General features: G+C 50.7%; 1 protein-coding gene across 1 annotated transcript; it reads left to right on the top strand.

Moving 5' to 3' along the window:
* The first annotated feature begins 89 nt into the window (after positions 1-89).
* Positions 90-14,580, top strand: TTI1 (TELO2 interacting protein 1). The gene is made up of 7 exons (XM_079321601.1): positions 90-2,430; positions 2,897-3,088; positions 3,850-3,992; positions 4,822-4,962; positions 6,351-6,555; positions 7,217-7,304; positions 13,187-14,580. The coding sequence occupies exons 1-7, from the start codon at positions 150-152 to the stop codon at positions 13,419-13,421; spliced, it is 3,285 nt and encodes a 1,094-aa protein (XP_079177727.1). The 5' UTR covers positions 90-149; the 3' UTR covers positions 13,422-14,580.
* Positions 14,581-16,173: the final 1,593 nt, after the last annotated feature.

Below are 16,173 nucleotides of genomic sequence, written 5' to 3'. Positions count from 1 at the left end.
GGCATCCACGACTTTTCTCACAGTGCCCGCCCCACCTCGCGGGAGCTTTGTGGCGCCGGTGGCGTGGCGTCACTTCCGGCACCCTCGGGGCTGCCCGGCCTGGCCCCAGCGCGGCCCCGGGCAGCGCCCGCGGCCCCCGCTCCCCCGGCATGGCCGTGTTCGACACCCCGCAGGCGGCCTTCGGGGCGCTGCGCCCCGTCTGCGTGCAGCTGACTCGGACGCAGACGGTGGAGAACGTGCGGCAGCTGCAGGCGCACCTGGCCGGGGTGAGCGGCGCGGCCCTGCAGGAGCTGCAGGAGTACGTGCTGTTCCCGCTGCGCTTCGCCCTGCGGGTGCCGGGGCCCAAGCAGGAGCGGCTGCTGCAGAGCCTGGTGCAGTGCATCTCCTCCGTGCTTGCTGCGACGTGCGTGAAGAAGCAGGAGCTGCTGCAGGAGCTCTTCTCTGAGCTCTGCACCTGCCTCGCTCCCCCTCCCAACTCGGGCAAAGCCGCCCCGCTGTCCGAGGAGCTGAAGCTGGCTGTGATCCAGGCACTCCACACCCTGATGCATTCTGCTTATGGGGATGTTATCTTGTCTCTGTACCAGCCTTCCAGCCTTCCACTCTTAGGATTCGCTGTGTCCTTGCTACTGACACTTGCAGAGCAAGAAAAAGCAAAGCAAATCAAGATCTCTGCTTTGGAGTGCTTGCAGGTCCTGGTTCTGCAGTGTGACTGCCAGGAGCACCGACACCTGGATGAAGATGAGGAACAGCAATGTGGGGATTTGTTTGCTTCTTTTCTGCCCGGGATTTCTATTGCACTGTCTCGAATCATTGCTGGAGACATCAAACAAGGTCACAAAACCACCGTTTCTGCCATCAGACTCTTTTATCTGATTGTTGGTTTGGTCATGGCTGACAAACAGCTAGCCAGAATCCCAAAGAGTAAGGAAAAGCTGCCAGTGGAACACAGCAGAATATCAGAGCTTATGATCCACAGAGGATCTGACTGGACTAAAAGTACTGCTGAAAAACTCTCTATTCTTTTACATAAAGTGGTTGAATCTTCTTCAGTTCACCCCCACTGGAAGGTGAGACTGGAGCTGGTGGAGCTGGTCCACCACTTACTGAGGAACTGCAGTCAGTCACTGGTGGACTCGTTCAGTCACCTCTTAAAGGCCTTGGTTGGGCTGGTTAATGATGAAAACAGCGAAGTCCAGAGCAGGTGTAACAAAGTTCTGCAAGGGATCTCAGAGCAGAGGATTGTGGCACAGAACAGGGCTCTTGCTGACGTCCTCTCTGAGAACCTCCATTCCCTCGCCACAGCTCTTCCCCGCCTGATGAACTCTCAGGATGACATGGGCAAGGTTTCCACTCTGAGCTTATTGCTTGGCTACCTGAAGCTGCTGGGCCCCAAGATTAACATTGTCCTCCACTCCATGTCCCACCTGCAGCGCCTGTCCAAGGCGCTGGTGCAGGTTCTGGAGCTGGACGTGACTGATGTGAAGATAGTGGAGGCCCGGCGCTCTGAGCCACCAGGCCCCCTGCAGCAGGGTGTGCAGAAGGGCAGGTGCCAGAAGAAATACTTCCGCTTCTTCACGGAGGAGAAGGTTTTCCAGCTGCTTCAGCAAGTGTGTCGTGTTCTTGGCTACTACGGGAACCTCTACTTGCTTGTGGATCACTTCATGGGGCTGTACAGCGAGTCTGGCCTGTACCGAAAGCAGGCAGCCATGATCCTCAACGAGCTGGTCATGGGAGCTGCCGGAGTGGGAGTGGATTTCCTGCAGGAGAGGGAAGCTGCACTGAATGTGGATGATCTCAAAGGGTCCATAACATCCATTCTGGATGAGTACATGGACCAGGCGAACTGGTATTTGTTCACTAGCGTTGACTCAGAGGAAAGCAGCCCTGAGCAGTCAGAGCAGCACTTGGGACTCGCTGTCCGTGCAGGAGGGGTGTCCAGCAGCGTTCTCCTCCTGTCCTCAGAGCCTCCAGTCACAACCCGCACCATGAACAGCAACATCTGGCAGATCTGCATCCAGCTGGAGGGTGTTGGCTGCTTTGCCGCTGTCCTCGGGAAGGAGTTCCGGCTGCTGCTGCTGTCAGCTCTCTACCCTGTGCTGGAAAAGGCTGGTGACAGGACTCTGCTCATCAGTGAGACAGCACTGGGGACACTGGCAGACATATGTGAGGCCTGTGGCTATGACTCGGTGCAGTGTTTGATCAATGAGAATTCTGACTATCTGGTGAACGGCATTTCCCTGAATTTGCGCCAGCTGGCGTATCAGCCACGGGCATCCCAGGTCCTGGACACAATGCTGAGGAATTCGGATGCCAGCTTGCTGCCACTGGTAGAAGATGTAATCCAAGATGTCCTATCTGCACTAGATCAGTCTTACAATAGCCAGGCTTCCACCTTCCTCAGGGTCCTCCACTCAGTCATGACTGCTCTAGGTACCAAAATTATGTTTGCTTTGTGCAATTCAGCCTTGCTGTCACTAGGGGTTACTTGTCTTGGACCTTTCCACTTGCCATGGGAGGTTCCAGGTAGCCAAGGTATTCTAGTGTGGTGGCCACGGTGCTTTGCTTGCTGGGGCAAGGCTCAAGCAAAGATCACCAGTAGCTTTCCCTCTCCAGTTTGTGTGGCCTGCAGCCTTTCACAGGAGCATGGCCTTCAGTGGCTGAGAAAGGATGGATTCACTGCTCCTGTGAACATTCTGTAGGAGCATATGGCATGTATTCCTTTTTAACATTGCCATACTACCAAGGAGGTGACTAGGATGTGACAGCAGGTGCCTGAATCAGGTGCAGTCCCATGAGCTGTGAGAACCATCTTGTCTCTCATGGAATCCATGGCACCTTGTTGACTTGCAGGAGGGGATCGTGGTTGCTCAGTGACATGTCAGTTCTTTTTTTGCAGTGCAGTGGTTTGGAATGCCCAGCGCTGAGGAGCACCAGCAAAGGCAGACTGACAAGGGGCAGAGCAGGGCTCTGTCCCAGGGGCAGCACAAGGTGACAAGTCAAGAAGTGGAACGATTCTTCCTTGACTATGTCAGCCAGAAGCGCATCGCAGAGGGTGATCTTCCTGACCTGGAGGAGGAGGAGGAGACAGGTCAGTGCTGAGCATGGCTGCACAGGAGCATGGTCAGCTTGCAGGGAGACTGTGACCTCTGAGGTGTCCTTTTGTCTTGTGGGGGCCTTGGGACCAGGCTGACAGTCTCAGGTCTTTGAGCTGACTTTCATGTAAAGTGCTGTTGGGTGTTCTCACTTTGTTCTGTTTATGGGGGAGCCAAATGTTTGCAGATCAAGGCTTCTCCAGTTCTGAGACACAAGCACACTGGTTTTTCTTACCTCATAACAATTCATTTGGGTTCAGGACCCAATGTTTCCCCCTTCCAGGATCCTGTGCATTTTCCTCATGTTCCTTTGGGAATCTCTGTACTGTTTTCTCCTGGCTATTGATGCCACTGCTCCCTTCTCACTTGGCCTTGGAAGGCACTGCAGACATTCATATAGGGAACTTTTTAGTCTTCACTGGGCTGTGCTGCAATCCTGACCTTTAAATACTTCATGTTTAAATACCCAGGGTTTTCATTTTTAATAAAAATCAATGGAAAATAAGTCCACGGTGAGAAGAGACTGCAAATGTCACACCAGCTGCATTGTCCAGTAAAGAAAGCGAACATTCCCTAGCCCTACACTCTTAACTGAACCTGACACTAACTCACAGAACTCATAGGCTTAACTGTATCTAAGCACATTAAAAAATGCCAAAGGGCCTTAGTCAGGAATTTGCAGAGTGATTGTGGGTACTGTGATCTCCCAGAGCTCCCAAGTCATTTTCATGACTTCAGTAATGGTTTTGTCTTCCAGATGAGGTTCCCCTTGCTAATCCAGAGCCCAACTCTGACATGGAAGGAGAAGCTCCACTGCCAAGCCATGCTCAGCTGGCCAGGGATGTGATGGAGAGGTGCATCCACTTGCTGTCTGACGGGAGCCTCCGAGTGCGGCTGAAGGTCGGTAATCGCCGCCTCTGAGGGACAGATGGTGCCCATGAAGGGGCTGGTAGCTCATCAGTGTGTGTGCCATGCACGTTGGGCTCCCTGCCATCCCCAGGTTTGTGCTACCATATGCTCGAGCAGGACAGCTCCTCCAAAGCTGGCAAGAGAAAGGGAGATGGCTTTTTGGGAATGCTCTGGATTAGGAATGGAAGCCAGGCAGAACAGAATCTTAAGGGTGGCTTTGTATTAGGTACTTTTCCTTGATGTTCATGACAGTTACGTCTTGTGCTTTGTCCTTTGGTGGAGGAAACAGAAGCGTCTTTCTTCCATCTGTGCCTCCCATCCCCCTTCCTCAGGCTGCAGTGCACAAGCTGATGAATGTTTTTGAAGTAGCTGGGGTGATGATAAGCAGGGCTAAAAGCCTGGCTTTTTTCTAATTATGAAAACCCTTTGAAGGTGGCCTCCTTTTAAAGTGCAAAGTGAGACAGAAAAATGAGGCATAACCCAGATTCTCATCCCAGCAGCCCCAGCTCTGCCAGGTGATCCTGCTGCCACAGCTGCAGTGGGGTCCCAGTGTGCAGCTCAGCCTGTGGGACAAGGGCAGGAATCATGCCCTGCTCCCTGCCCAGCTCTGTACCCAGCACAGGTTGTGTCACTGCAGTGCTTGTCCTTTTCCAAGCAGGCCTGATCTCTAAGCCCTGTTCACTTGTCCCCATTCCTGCTGCGGTAAAACCGCACCCTTTGCTGTTCAACCCCTCCTCCCAACTTCCTGACGTGATGCTGGGATCCACCTGAATGCCTGGCACTGCAGCACTCAGAGTCTGTTCCCTCCCCTCCTGCCCAGGTCCTGGATGTGCTGGAGCTCTGTGTAACCATGCTGCATCCTCATGGAAACCATCTGCTTCCCATGGCTCACCGTGTCTGGCCAGCTCTCGTCACCCGGCTGGTTGGCGACGACCCTCTGGCAGTGCTCAGAGCCTTCAAGGTATGGCCCTGACTGCCAGCAGCATTTCCAGCTGGGGACTGGGCAGGAGGTGGCTCAGGCAGTGCTGCAGCTCAGGAGAGAGCACCAAGCTCCTGCAGTGATGTTTAAATGTGGTTTGGAGCATGGGGTCACCGTGCTCTGCTGTGGGTGGGTTTGTACCATTCTCACTGCAGCTTGTCCACAGATAAACCTTGATGCTGTTGCTGGGGGAAGAAGCAATGGTGATGATTATTGTAGGGATGAGAAAAACAGCTCTACAGCCTGAGAAGCTGTTAGGGGCACCCTACAGTGCAGCTTGGCCTTGCTGGAGACATAAACTTGGAAGTCTCAGATTGAAGATAGGGGAACATTTCATGATTGAGGCATTGGCAAGGGAGGGGAGAGGTTGAACAAAGACTTGGCCCTATAATGACATTATTAAAGAGCTCCTGACCTGGTCAGCTGGCTCCTTTCTCCTCTTGGCTCACAGGCTGGCCAGTAAAGCATGTTTCCAGAGGTTGCCAGCCTCAGCATTACAGAGGAATTAGTCTGCTGGGCAGAGTGAGATTCATTTTAGAATCCTTCAGCGTGAATAATTTCATTCCCCACATTCTAGAAGCCTTGCACTAGAATCTCAGAATAGCCATACCTATCATGTACCTGCCTTAAAAGGAGGTAGAGATTACTGTCCAAAAACTAATTAACTCTTGGAAAGTTCAAGTCATCATTACATTTTGAACTCAGCTTGGGTTTTGCTGTATGAGTTCCCTCCAGAGTGTCTTCCTGACTAAACTCCAGCACTAGAAGTGTCATATGAGTGTAAAGCAGCATCTCAGTCCTGCACAATGAGACCATGAGCTCAGTGAAATTCCAAAGGACAAATCAGTGTTCTGGCCACATGGACCCCCCTTTGTTTTTACATGCATTTAAGGCCATTCTCTACCCAGTCTGAGTTTGATCATGGGCACACACCAGTAGTGCTGGGTGCCCTTTTCTGTGGTCACTTGGCCTTTTTGCTTGCTGACATGCTTGGAAGGATGGGATGCCTGCACCACAAAAGAGACTTAAAGGATATAATGATACTTAATGGCATTTTCCATCAGAGACTCCTCCACTAATTCTGAGTGAAACTGCACGTCTGCTGTTACCTTTCCTGTGCTAATGAGGGAAGGGCAGCCAGGAGGTCAGCCAGGTGACACTGCAGGGCAGGATGCAGCTCACTCAACCTTTCAAACATTCACCTTCTGCTCATTATGGGGGAACTGGGGTGGGTGTGGTCACAATACTCTCACCTGCAAAAAACAGTTCTCCAGGGAGAGTGAATGTCTGAATCCCCAGGCTGGTGTGGATCACTGAGCTGCTCCCAGGCCAGTGTGTGCACTATCCCCTGTAACTGATGTCTCTCTTAGGTGCTGTGTACCCTGGCTCAAACGTGTGGGGACTTCCTGAGGCAGAGATTCTCCAAAGATGTCCTGCCCAAACTGACCAGTTCCCTCCTCAGTCAGGCCCCAGTGAGTGCCAGAGCTGGGCCTGTGTACAGCCACACCCTGGCCTTCAAGCTGCAGCTGGCTGTGCTGCAGGGCCTGGGCTCTCTCTGTGAGAGGCTGGACATGGGTGAGTACCAGGGGAAGCACAGGTTGTGTGGATCTCTGCCAGACTTTACTCCCTCCTCTCAACTTCCTGCTTCTCCTCCTGCTGCCCACAGACTTGATTTCCTGATCTTCTCTTTGGGAGCTCTCTAAAGAGGTGCTGGGTACTCTTTTCTCCCCAGGAGACAAATTGGAGAGAAGGTTCCTACCACATGCAAAATCTGACTGCTTTTCCCACTTGTGGATGAGAACAGGGTACACAACAGAGCCCCTGCATTGCTGTAGGGCCTGTTGGGCCACACTTTATTCTTACTGGACAAACTGGAGCCCAGATAAGACTTCTGGCTAGCTTGACTGGTTCTATTGTGGGCTTATCTCTGTGACCCTTTAAATCCAGCACATCGTGCTCTTCTATTGAATGAAACTGAAATTTTCCCCAAGTGAAATTTTTGGCACTGACTTTGATGAGGGAGAAGGTTTGCTGGCTAGTTGCTCTTTTCCTCTCAGTGCCCTTGATTGCTTTCCTGGCTTTGCAGCAAGATGTTTAAAAGGCAAGGTCAGAAGAGCTCCGGGTCAGACAGCTCAAAGGCTCTGAAGCCTCTGCTGCCAATTTGGAGCTGATTCCATTAGGCAGCAGCTGCTGAGGAGGTCACCTCCTACCCTTCTTTCCTGTTCCATTTCTGCAGGCGAGAGTGACCTGAATAAAGTGGCAGATGCCTGCCTGATTTACCTCAGTGCCAAGCAACCTGTGAAACTGCAAGAAGCTGCCCAGAGGTAATGTCTCTTAAATACAGGTGTGTTGGGTGTACAAACAGTGGGAGACAGAGGGAGCATTCCTTATGCACCTGTTCCACCTTCCAGCATGTTCAAGTCCTGTACAACAGGGCCTCTCAAGGTAGTTTTCTGTGGTGAAGTATCATTTACTCCCCAAAACGAGTTAGAGTGGTCAGTTGTCAGCTTGCAGACATTACAGGTAACCTTGCAGTGCATTTGGGGACACAGGGGAAGATGTGCTGCATGCTTTTTTCCTAACCAAATACTTGAGGCTCTTGGTCCACTGGTGGCATCAAACTGGAGAGGGAAGACAGCTATGGAAAAGGATGTGCCAGGCATTCCCTTGTATTTTAGCACTTAATACCTTCTGTAGGCTGGGGGATTTACTTCTGTTATCCTTCCATTTCCCTGGGCTCCAACCCAGGCTCTGCCAGGTGGACCAGAGTTTGTTTGGGAAGCTGTCAGTCTTGGCACCAGTGTTGCTCTGAGAAGGCTGGAAGAGTCTGAAAGAGCAAAGACACTTTAGGTGAACACACTCCAGCTCTAGGAAATGTTGACAGATATACTTTGCTGCTTGGTGTACAAAACCCTGCTCAGCATGTTCTGCTGTCAGGATAAGAAATCACTATTGTCATATGTTGTCACCTGGAACCAAGGCCAGAGATTTCAGGAGACAAAACGAGTCCAAGTACAGAACACAGGACATAAATCAGAAAGCCCCTCTGCCGAAGAATGGGGGTGAAAAGCAGCCCTCCCCAGGCTTCCTGTGCGGCCAGCCCTGCCCTCCCCCGAGGGGAGGGGAAAGCAGCAGGTTCCGCAGGCTCTGCGGTTTCGGATTTCCAGGGCAGGCTGCTGGAAAGGGAAGCAAAGGGAAGCGCGGCCCATCCATTCCCTTTCACAAAGCACAGGCTCCCGGGGGTGCAGGGTGTGAAGGGCTTTGTGTGGCTGGGCAGCAGTTCAGAGGCAGTGCTCTCCGAGCTGCAGCATTCCTTTGTTTGTATCTCTGCGCGGGTGGGAGCAGGTTTATTTTTACCTTGGAGGCTTTCACAGCAGCACAGCAGGCTCCAGCAGCATTTGTTCTGCAGAGGGGCTCTATGCTGTGGGAGTGCACCCCCTTAATGCAGTAATGTCTCAGTCTGTGCTGGCAGTGCTGGATGAAAAGCAGAACACCAGGATTTATCTAGATATTTGGAATCTGAAGCTTTTAAATCATTAACCAAGCAGCTTGAGAAGCTGTGCAATTTCCCCCCAACAGCAGGGGTAGGGGGAATATGAAACGAGCCCTGTTGGAAGCTGTATGGTGAAGTGAGCTCACTTGTAGGAGCAAAAGGGCAGCAAAGTTCAGGGCAACTAACATTTTTTTCCCTCTATGTTACTTTTACTATATTTTAAGGGGAAAATGCTATATGTTTTGCTCTTCCCCCCATGCTTTTGATGCACCATACATCACACATGTCAGTGAACCAAGCTGCTCATAGAAACCCTTGCTTTCTCCTTTTTAACTCCATTGACCAGACACAGGTGTGCACTGAGGCATGCATCATGCTTGGCCTCACTCTACAGACATGGCAGCATTTGGAATTTTCTTTTGGGTTTAATTTTTTCAGTTTAGTCTCCTGTGCAATCCCTGGTCTTGGAACCTCGATGTATCAGAGTTCATTGTATCATACTCACTTTTAACTGTATTTCCCTGGTATGAGGCTTCATACTGGAAAAGTCAAAATTAGTTTGGACCATAACAATCAGCTCCTAAATCAGGAACTGACACAGGCTGTCACACATAAGGCCCTTTCCATCTAAGCAAGGGCAGTGTTATCAGCCTGATACATGAGAAATTCTGCATTTTAAATGCTTCTAAAAACAGATAGACCAGAACTAATCTTAGCCCCAGCCTGAATGCCAGTGTACGTCACATAATTCAGCTTTATCACTGCAGAAATCATATGAGGTAAAAGGATGTTTGGAATCAGCTTGCCATGGTGATTTATACTAACTGGCCTTTGCTCAGCTCCTAGGATTCTTACTCAACTGATGGGTTGTGACCTGTCAAGAGCAAGGTCAGGACTTGCAAAGTCAATTGTGGCTCCAAAAATCATACACTGACTGAGGATTCAGTAGACATGCAAAGGGCTGAGCAGGAATTTTTGGCCAAGGTGCTTGAGCCACACAAAGAAAAAGGAAAAAGGGAGTTTGGCTATCATTCAGGGATGTTATCATGCCCCAAGGAGTCTGCTTAATCCCATTTATGGGACCCTGTAGCTTTATTAGATGAAGCAGTGGGAGTAAGTGATTTTTGTAACTGCAGTTTCATGCAATACTCAACAGGCAAAAATAGATGCTGGGAAAAAAAGAACTCCAGCACATCTGAGGAAGAGAAAATGGGACAATAACAATAGGCTTTACTAGAAGATGACTGCTGGGAGTATTCCAGGAGAATATTATCCAGTGCTTTTTAAAAAACCAAACAAGAAGCAAAATCAAATGCAAAATCACCAATGGGACCAAACCTACTGAAGAAGAGTTTGGGAATGCCAAAGAGCACTAGAAAAATCTTTGCCATGATTGAAGAAGATGAGCCCATGCAAGGGTGGGGAAGTGCCCAGAAAGACTTGAGCAAGAGGGGCTCTGCCACTGGGAACAAGGCCAGGAGAGATGGTGGAAACTGAAAGTCACAGTATGTAAATCTCAGCTTCTCTCAATTTATGAAGTTGCATCATCCCTGACAAGCTTTTCACTTCAGGGAATAAAACCTTGAAGGAAAAGAGATTAGGAAATTGTCACTGGCCCCTGTCAAAATTGACAAGTAGTTTTCCATTCTTTCAGTTTCAAGTGACTGTTTTGAAATTTACACTAAATTCCTACTAAACACTTGCAGCCCATGACCTTTCAGTCAGCAATTGGGATAGGATTTTTCTTTTTTTTTTTTTTTTTTTTTTTTTTTTTTTTTTTTTTTTTTTTTTTTTTTTTTTTTCTAAGACACCAAAATAATTTCCTCAGTTCTTACCAAAGCATGTGGTGGGCTGTATCCAGTTAAACATTCAGCAGGGATAGAAAGCCAGGAAGTCTTGTCCTTCTGCCAGTCTGCTCAGTGTGCCATGGCTTTGCTTAGAGCTTGGGAAAAGACAAGGCAACAGAATAGCCAAATTGCTCTGTGCTAGTAGAATAGGTTTAGGACACTTGAGACAAATATGAGCTATTTTGGGACCTTTTTTGATACCGAGGTTGATTATGCAGCTTACCTCTTCTGGTTTGCTTGTGTGGTTTGTTGGTTATTCATTGTCAGCTGTCACTCCCAGACTGGATTGAAGAATGCCAGAACAGCCACCTGCTCAAGGCAAAATTCAATAAAGTGATATTTAAGAAAAAAAAAAAAAAAGGAGAAAAAAGAAAAAGGCAACAACAGAAAACAAACTTGGATTAACCCCAGGATTCTTTGCTATGGAAACAGGTTGCTTGGAAACTACCCCAGAGTTAGTTTGAAAATGTATAAGTCAAGTTGTTCTTTAAGCTGCAGAGCACTCCAGGCTATCATGGATAATCACAACCTCGAGCCATTATGTGCACCAGAGGCAGTGAGTTCTCCAGGGTCTGGATAATCTCTGAGGATCACCCTCCCTGGAGCAACTGCTTGGGAAGAGGTTGGAGAGCAGAGTGTCTGTGCTGTGAGTGTAAGAGCTACAGCTGTGTGTGTGCTGGGGATCAGCAGCCTGCTGCACAATATTCCCCATTCCCATATTCACTTCTCAGCAATTCATTGTCCTTGCCTGCTCCCATCCCAGCCATAAGGAGCAAGGATTATCTCTGCAGCTGCCCACTGAAAACTGGGTGGAACCACTGGGAGCTGGTGTTTGCTGGCACACAGAGCTGTGTGCTCCCACTGTCAGCCAGGCTGAGGGCATGGCAGTGTCTGGAGAGCTGGAGCCAGGATGGCAGCAGTGAGAGCTCTGTACCCTGCCAGCCCCTCACTTGGGCTGGAACTGGGTGGGCCAGCCCTCCCCTTCCAGTCAGCAGAGCTGCAGGAGCAAAGCCAGGGGTTTGAGGAGTCCTGTGAGCTCACCTGCATCTGGCCAATTCACAGAAAAAAGGTGGTGTTGCTGAGGCAGCTGTTGCCAAGCCCAGCTATCACTGCAGAGCACATTCCCACTGGTTTCTCTGGAGCAGGCAGATAGGCACTGCCAGCACCTTTGGGAAGGGACATTGCCAGCAGCTTCAGTGGTGACATGTCCCCTCTTGCTGTTCAGAGACCTGCACTGAGGGACAGGCGAGGTGTTAATGGCAGAGAGGCAAAAGCAAGAGCTTTGGTTGTGTATGAGTAGCAAGTCACATCCACAGGGGTATGGTGATGAGGAGAGGGAGAACTCTCCTACCTTCATCTCATTTCTGTGTTCTTTCACATTACCCATGGCACTGCACTCCCTTTCAGAGGAGAGCTTCTCAAAGGGATTTCTCCCTGCTTTACATTGGAAGCAACCTCACTTTAGGGATGAAAGCTCTTCCAGGAGAAGTTTGGACAGCAATCAGATCTGGATTTTGTGTGGCTTTTGTAGCAAGTGATCTTTGGTTTTAGAGAGGAAGTTCAGTCCTGTTCTTCTTGGGGGAGCAGAGACAGACCTACTTGGTTTCTCTTCCCATTTCCTGACCTGGCAGCTGTTCTCCTCACAGCTTCATGATTTCACTGAAAACTAGAGACCTGGAAACCCATGGCTGGGCTTTACTGGGACTTTAGAAAGCTGCCATAGGTGTAGTGAGTCCTGAGTGACTTTGGTGCTCACAGAGCACTCAGCATCATTCAGCAAGGAGCCTTGCAAATTCCAGTCTAATTTTGTTCATGGCACAGCCAGAGGGTTTAATACCAGTTAAGCCCAGTGCACCTTCTGTGCATTAAACCCTGACACAGACCTAGCTAAGCCCAAAGGTTGCTGCAGGAAGAACTGGCAGGAGGGGGTGGGTAAGTGTAGGTCACACAAATCAGCATTTGCCCTTTCACTCCTTGAGCTTCCTGCTCTTCAGCAGCAGCTGTGTCCCAGCAGCTCACAGCTGGAGCCCTGTGTGAAGGGCATGCTGGAAAGGCAAATCCCATCTTACTGAGGTATGGAAATGCAAAGTGAAAACTGATCAACACAGCAGTAAATCTGCAGAGGAAGTTGAGATTCCTCTTTTCTTTTGTTCTGTTGTTAGTGAAGGTTGTGATTGGTTTTGGTTTAAAATCCTGCTTTGTGAAAGGTACAGTGCAGAAGGACAAAAATTTGGAGGCAGCTAATAAAGACTTGGGGTGGTGGGAGATATCACTTGAGCAAAAAGCCCTGAAATACAACGTTGAGCTTCCCTTGGGACTCAGCCTGGGCAGCTGTCCCCAAATACTCTTGAGTTTGGCACCTCTAGAAGGGCAGAGAAGCCCAGATGGGTTAACTCCCTCACTGCCCAAAACCAGAGAGAGTGGTGAATGACACAGACAGCTTCTCCCAAGATCTCTGCAGGAGCTGTTGTCCAAAAGATCCCAGATATGCATTGCACGTTGCAGTCACCCACAGTCCCCTCCCCAGCATGTGGGACAGGCAGGTTTATGCTTGTGCCAGCAGCAGCTCACACAGTGCCAGCACCAAACCCAGGTCAGTTCTGCACCAGCTGCTTGTTTGATGTCCATAAGTGACTGTGTGGAATCATAAATGTTTTTCTCCCACTTGCCAGTAGGTGTGAGACACAGAGCTGCTTTCTCAGGCACAGGGGCCACTGCACTTCCCCCTGTAAAGAGCCAAATTTGTGCAGCTGCCAGAGGTTACCAACAGCATCAAGGCTTTCCCAGCTCTTAATGACCCCGTCGGGTGCCAACCAAAAGGCCTTGTCCTTACTCTTCTTTCCTCTCTTTCTGCTGTTTTCCAAAGTGTTTTCCTGCACTTGATGCACGTGGACCCTGACAGCACCTGGCTGCTCCTGAGTGAGGTGTGCTGCCCCGAGGGGTACGAGCCCCCCCACCCCAGCCTGCGCCCCGTCAAGCTCAGCGGGATGGGGCGGCCGCGCAACGAGCTCACAGACAACGTGCTGCTCCTGCTCCACAGGCTGCAGCAGCAGGAGGCCACGGGCCCCAGGAGCAGCACTCAGGAGGCATCTCCTTCCTGACATACCTGCACAGCAGCTGGGATGGAAAGAGAAACCACCAGGATAGAGCTCGCCTGGGAAGACATCATCACTGAGGGCCAAATGGTTCAGGAGCAAAGGAAGGGCTGCCCAGTCTGGGGCACTGGCTGAGACACCTCCCCATGGCAGAAGGGTTTTTTTTTTGAAGTGGTGTTTGAGGATGAAGTGGGTACAGGACCCAAACTCCTCCTGGCTTGTGCCTCACCAGCACCACATACAGAGAAAATGGCACATCTATTCCGAATTCTGCAGTATGAAAAGTGAGTCATCTTCCAGAAATTACTTCCTAACCCTTGATCCCTGGGGGCATGCCCCTTTAGCACCCCCCCCACCTCTCTGATCTCAGCTGGACAGTGATTGACAACTCAAAGCAAAAGCTTTTTCTGGCCTTTACCCTTCCTAGGAAGAGAATCTTGTTTGGGGTGCACTATAAACCTGTTCTCTTAAAAAGCAGTTAATCTCAGAAGTTAAAGTGCATTTCCAATAAATTCCTCACCTGTGCTACTGGCAAGAGCAACGTGTCCTCTCAGAAGCATCAGGGCTGCTCCTCACAGCTGCAGTTTGCTGAGACCAGATGGAGGGGGCCAAACGTGCTCTGTACTCTCACTCCGTGAGGTTCTGTAGAGAATCAGCCAGCCCTGATTTACACCTGGGAGTGATTTAGAGCTTCTCCCATACCCAGATCATGGTTCTCAGGCCATTTCTAACCCCCACCCCAGGGAGAATTAGAGGAAGCACCTGCCTGTGGCCCAGCACAGCCTGTGCATCTGTCTGTGGTCAGACAGTGCCTGTGAGCACCCCAGTAGTGCCATGGTTTGTCAAAGCAGGTGCAACGTGGTGCAGTGAGTAGGGGATGACTTGTCTTTGGGGTCACCTCACTCTCCCTGCTGAGGAGATCTCCAGCTCCCACATCCCCAGGCTCTTGCTGCAGAGATTATCCACAGGCACTGCTTTGCTCATCTGCTCCCAGACCTCACCAGCTCCTGGATCCCTCAGCTTCACTCGAGCAGCTCCTGGCAGCAGCTGCCTCCTGACACTTGGGGAAGATCTATGCAAGTGAAGCAAAAGGGCAGATATTGACTAAATTTGGAAGCAAACTCAGAAATACAAAACCAAAGCAATAAATAGATTGTTATATGGAGCAGGCTTTGTGCATCACTGTTGGGATCCCGGGTGAATATCCAAAACAAGTCTCTGCAGGAGGGCCTAAGGGCACTGCCTGTGTTGCCAATCCCTCAGCTGAAGTGGCTTCCCCTTGTCTCCCTGTTTTTATTCAGCCTTTCCTCCTGTTTGCTTCTCCAGGGAAAACACAAGTCAGTGGCTTTTTATCTGGTAGGACAGGGCTGCAGGTCAGCTTTACTCTTTTTTAATATCTGTTCAGTGCTTAACGCTGGTTGGGTTCTATACAAAGGAGCCTTCAGAGCTGCTCTGACAGGGCAGGCAGGGAGTGAAATACTGGCTTTGGTTTCCAAGTGCCCTTGGGGCTGGTGCAGTTTTCTGGGTTGTTGTAGCACTTGACAAAACTCATCCATTAGGTGCAGATGCTGCATCCAGCCTCGCTCTGCTCAGCTGTGCTGTGGACTCCAAGAACCCAGCCTGCCCTTGCCAAGGCTGCCATCCTGCAGGACAGGCGTGGCATTGCCCCATCACTGCCCAGGAACCAAGCACATCACCCAGCCAGGGCTCTGGCACAGCTGACTGCACTGGGACACCCCACCTAGAGCCTGTGATTCACAGTGCTGCCCAGAGATTCTCCCCACAGCCTCAGCTCCAGCCAGCAGGTGGGTGCTGGTGGCAGGAGAGGCTGTCCTGCCTGTCACAGTCAGCTCCTCTCAGCTTTGTTATCACCCTTGCTTTATTGGAGGCTGAGTAAATTGCTTTTGTCTGAGGCAGGATAATGGCTGGGAGAGGGACTGCGTGGAAATGGCATTTTCATGAGTCTGGTTCCTCCCCAGCAGTGACTTGCATATTAAGCTCAGTCCCTTCACAAGCCCAGGGCTTTCCCCACCAGAACTCTCCTCCACCAAGCAGTCCCCAACACTCTGGGGTGGCTTCCCCAGCTCCAGCCACCCTCTCTGGGATCAGAGAGCTGAGAAAGCCATGTCCAGCTGCCTCCTCCTTGCACAAACCAGCCAGGACCCTGGGAGACTGCCACACCCAGGGCTGGGGACACAGTCCCACACACACCCTGGCACCTGGCTGAGCTACACACAGATCTAGCAGCGTTCTCTCCTCGACTCCTGCTCTCAAGATTTCCTATAAACTCAGCAGAATTAATCTCTTCTAATAAAACCTGTTATTGTTAAAGCTCACCTCCAGATTTTACAAATCACTATGCTGCACAGCAATTTGTTTACTCCCCATTTGAGGTGATTTGCAGTCTCCTGCCCTCCCTAGCATATCCCTGGGTTTTCCTTTTCCACAGAGGAAAATGTGTTTTGCTGCACTGGTGGCTGATACATCCCAATCTCTCTTCCTCCCAGAAGACTGCCAGTGCTGAGAGTTGCTCTCCCACTGGAGAGGCAGAGCCAGGCCCCAGGGACAGCTAGCACCCTGCTTTAGGACCTACCACCAGGCTGGAAATCTGGTCTGGGGGCCCAGGTGAATGCCAGGATTTCACCTGGCAGCCCACCCAGCACTCCATAGCCACAGCATGGAGCATCCTCAGCTCACCTGGGACCTTGCTGTATCTTGCACCCCTCAGGGCAGAAGCTCCCAGGCTGGGCAGGATTCC

Source organism: Erithacus rubecula (genome assembly GCF_903797595.1).
Source record: "Erithacus rubecula genome assembly, chromosome: 18".
NCBI classification, from domain to species: Eukaryota; Metazoa; Chordata; class Aves; order Passeriformes; family Muscicapidae; genus Erithacus; species Erithacus rubecula.
Note: the sequence above shows the minus strand (reverse complement) of the source record. Positions and strands in the feature narration are given on the sequence as shown.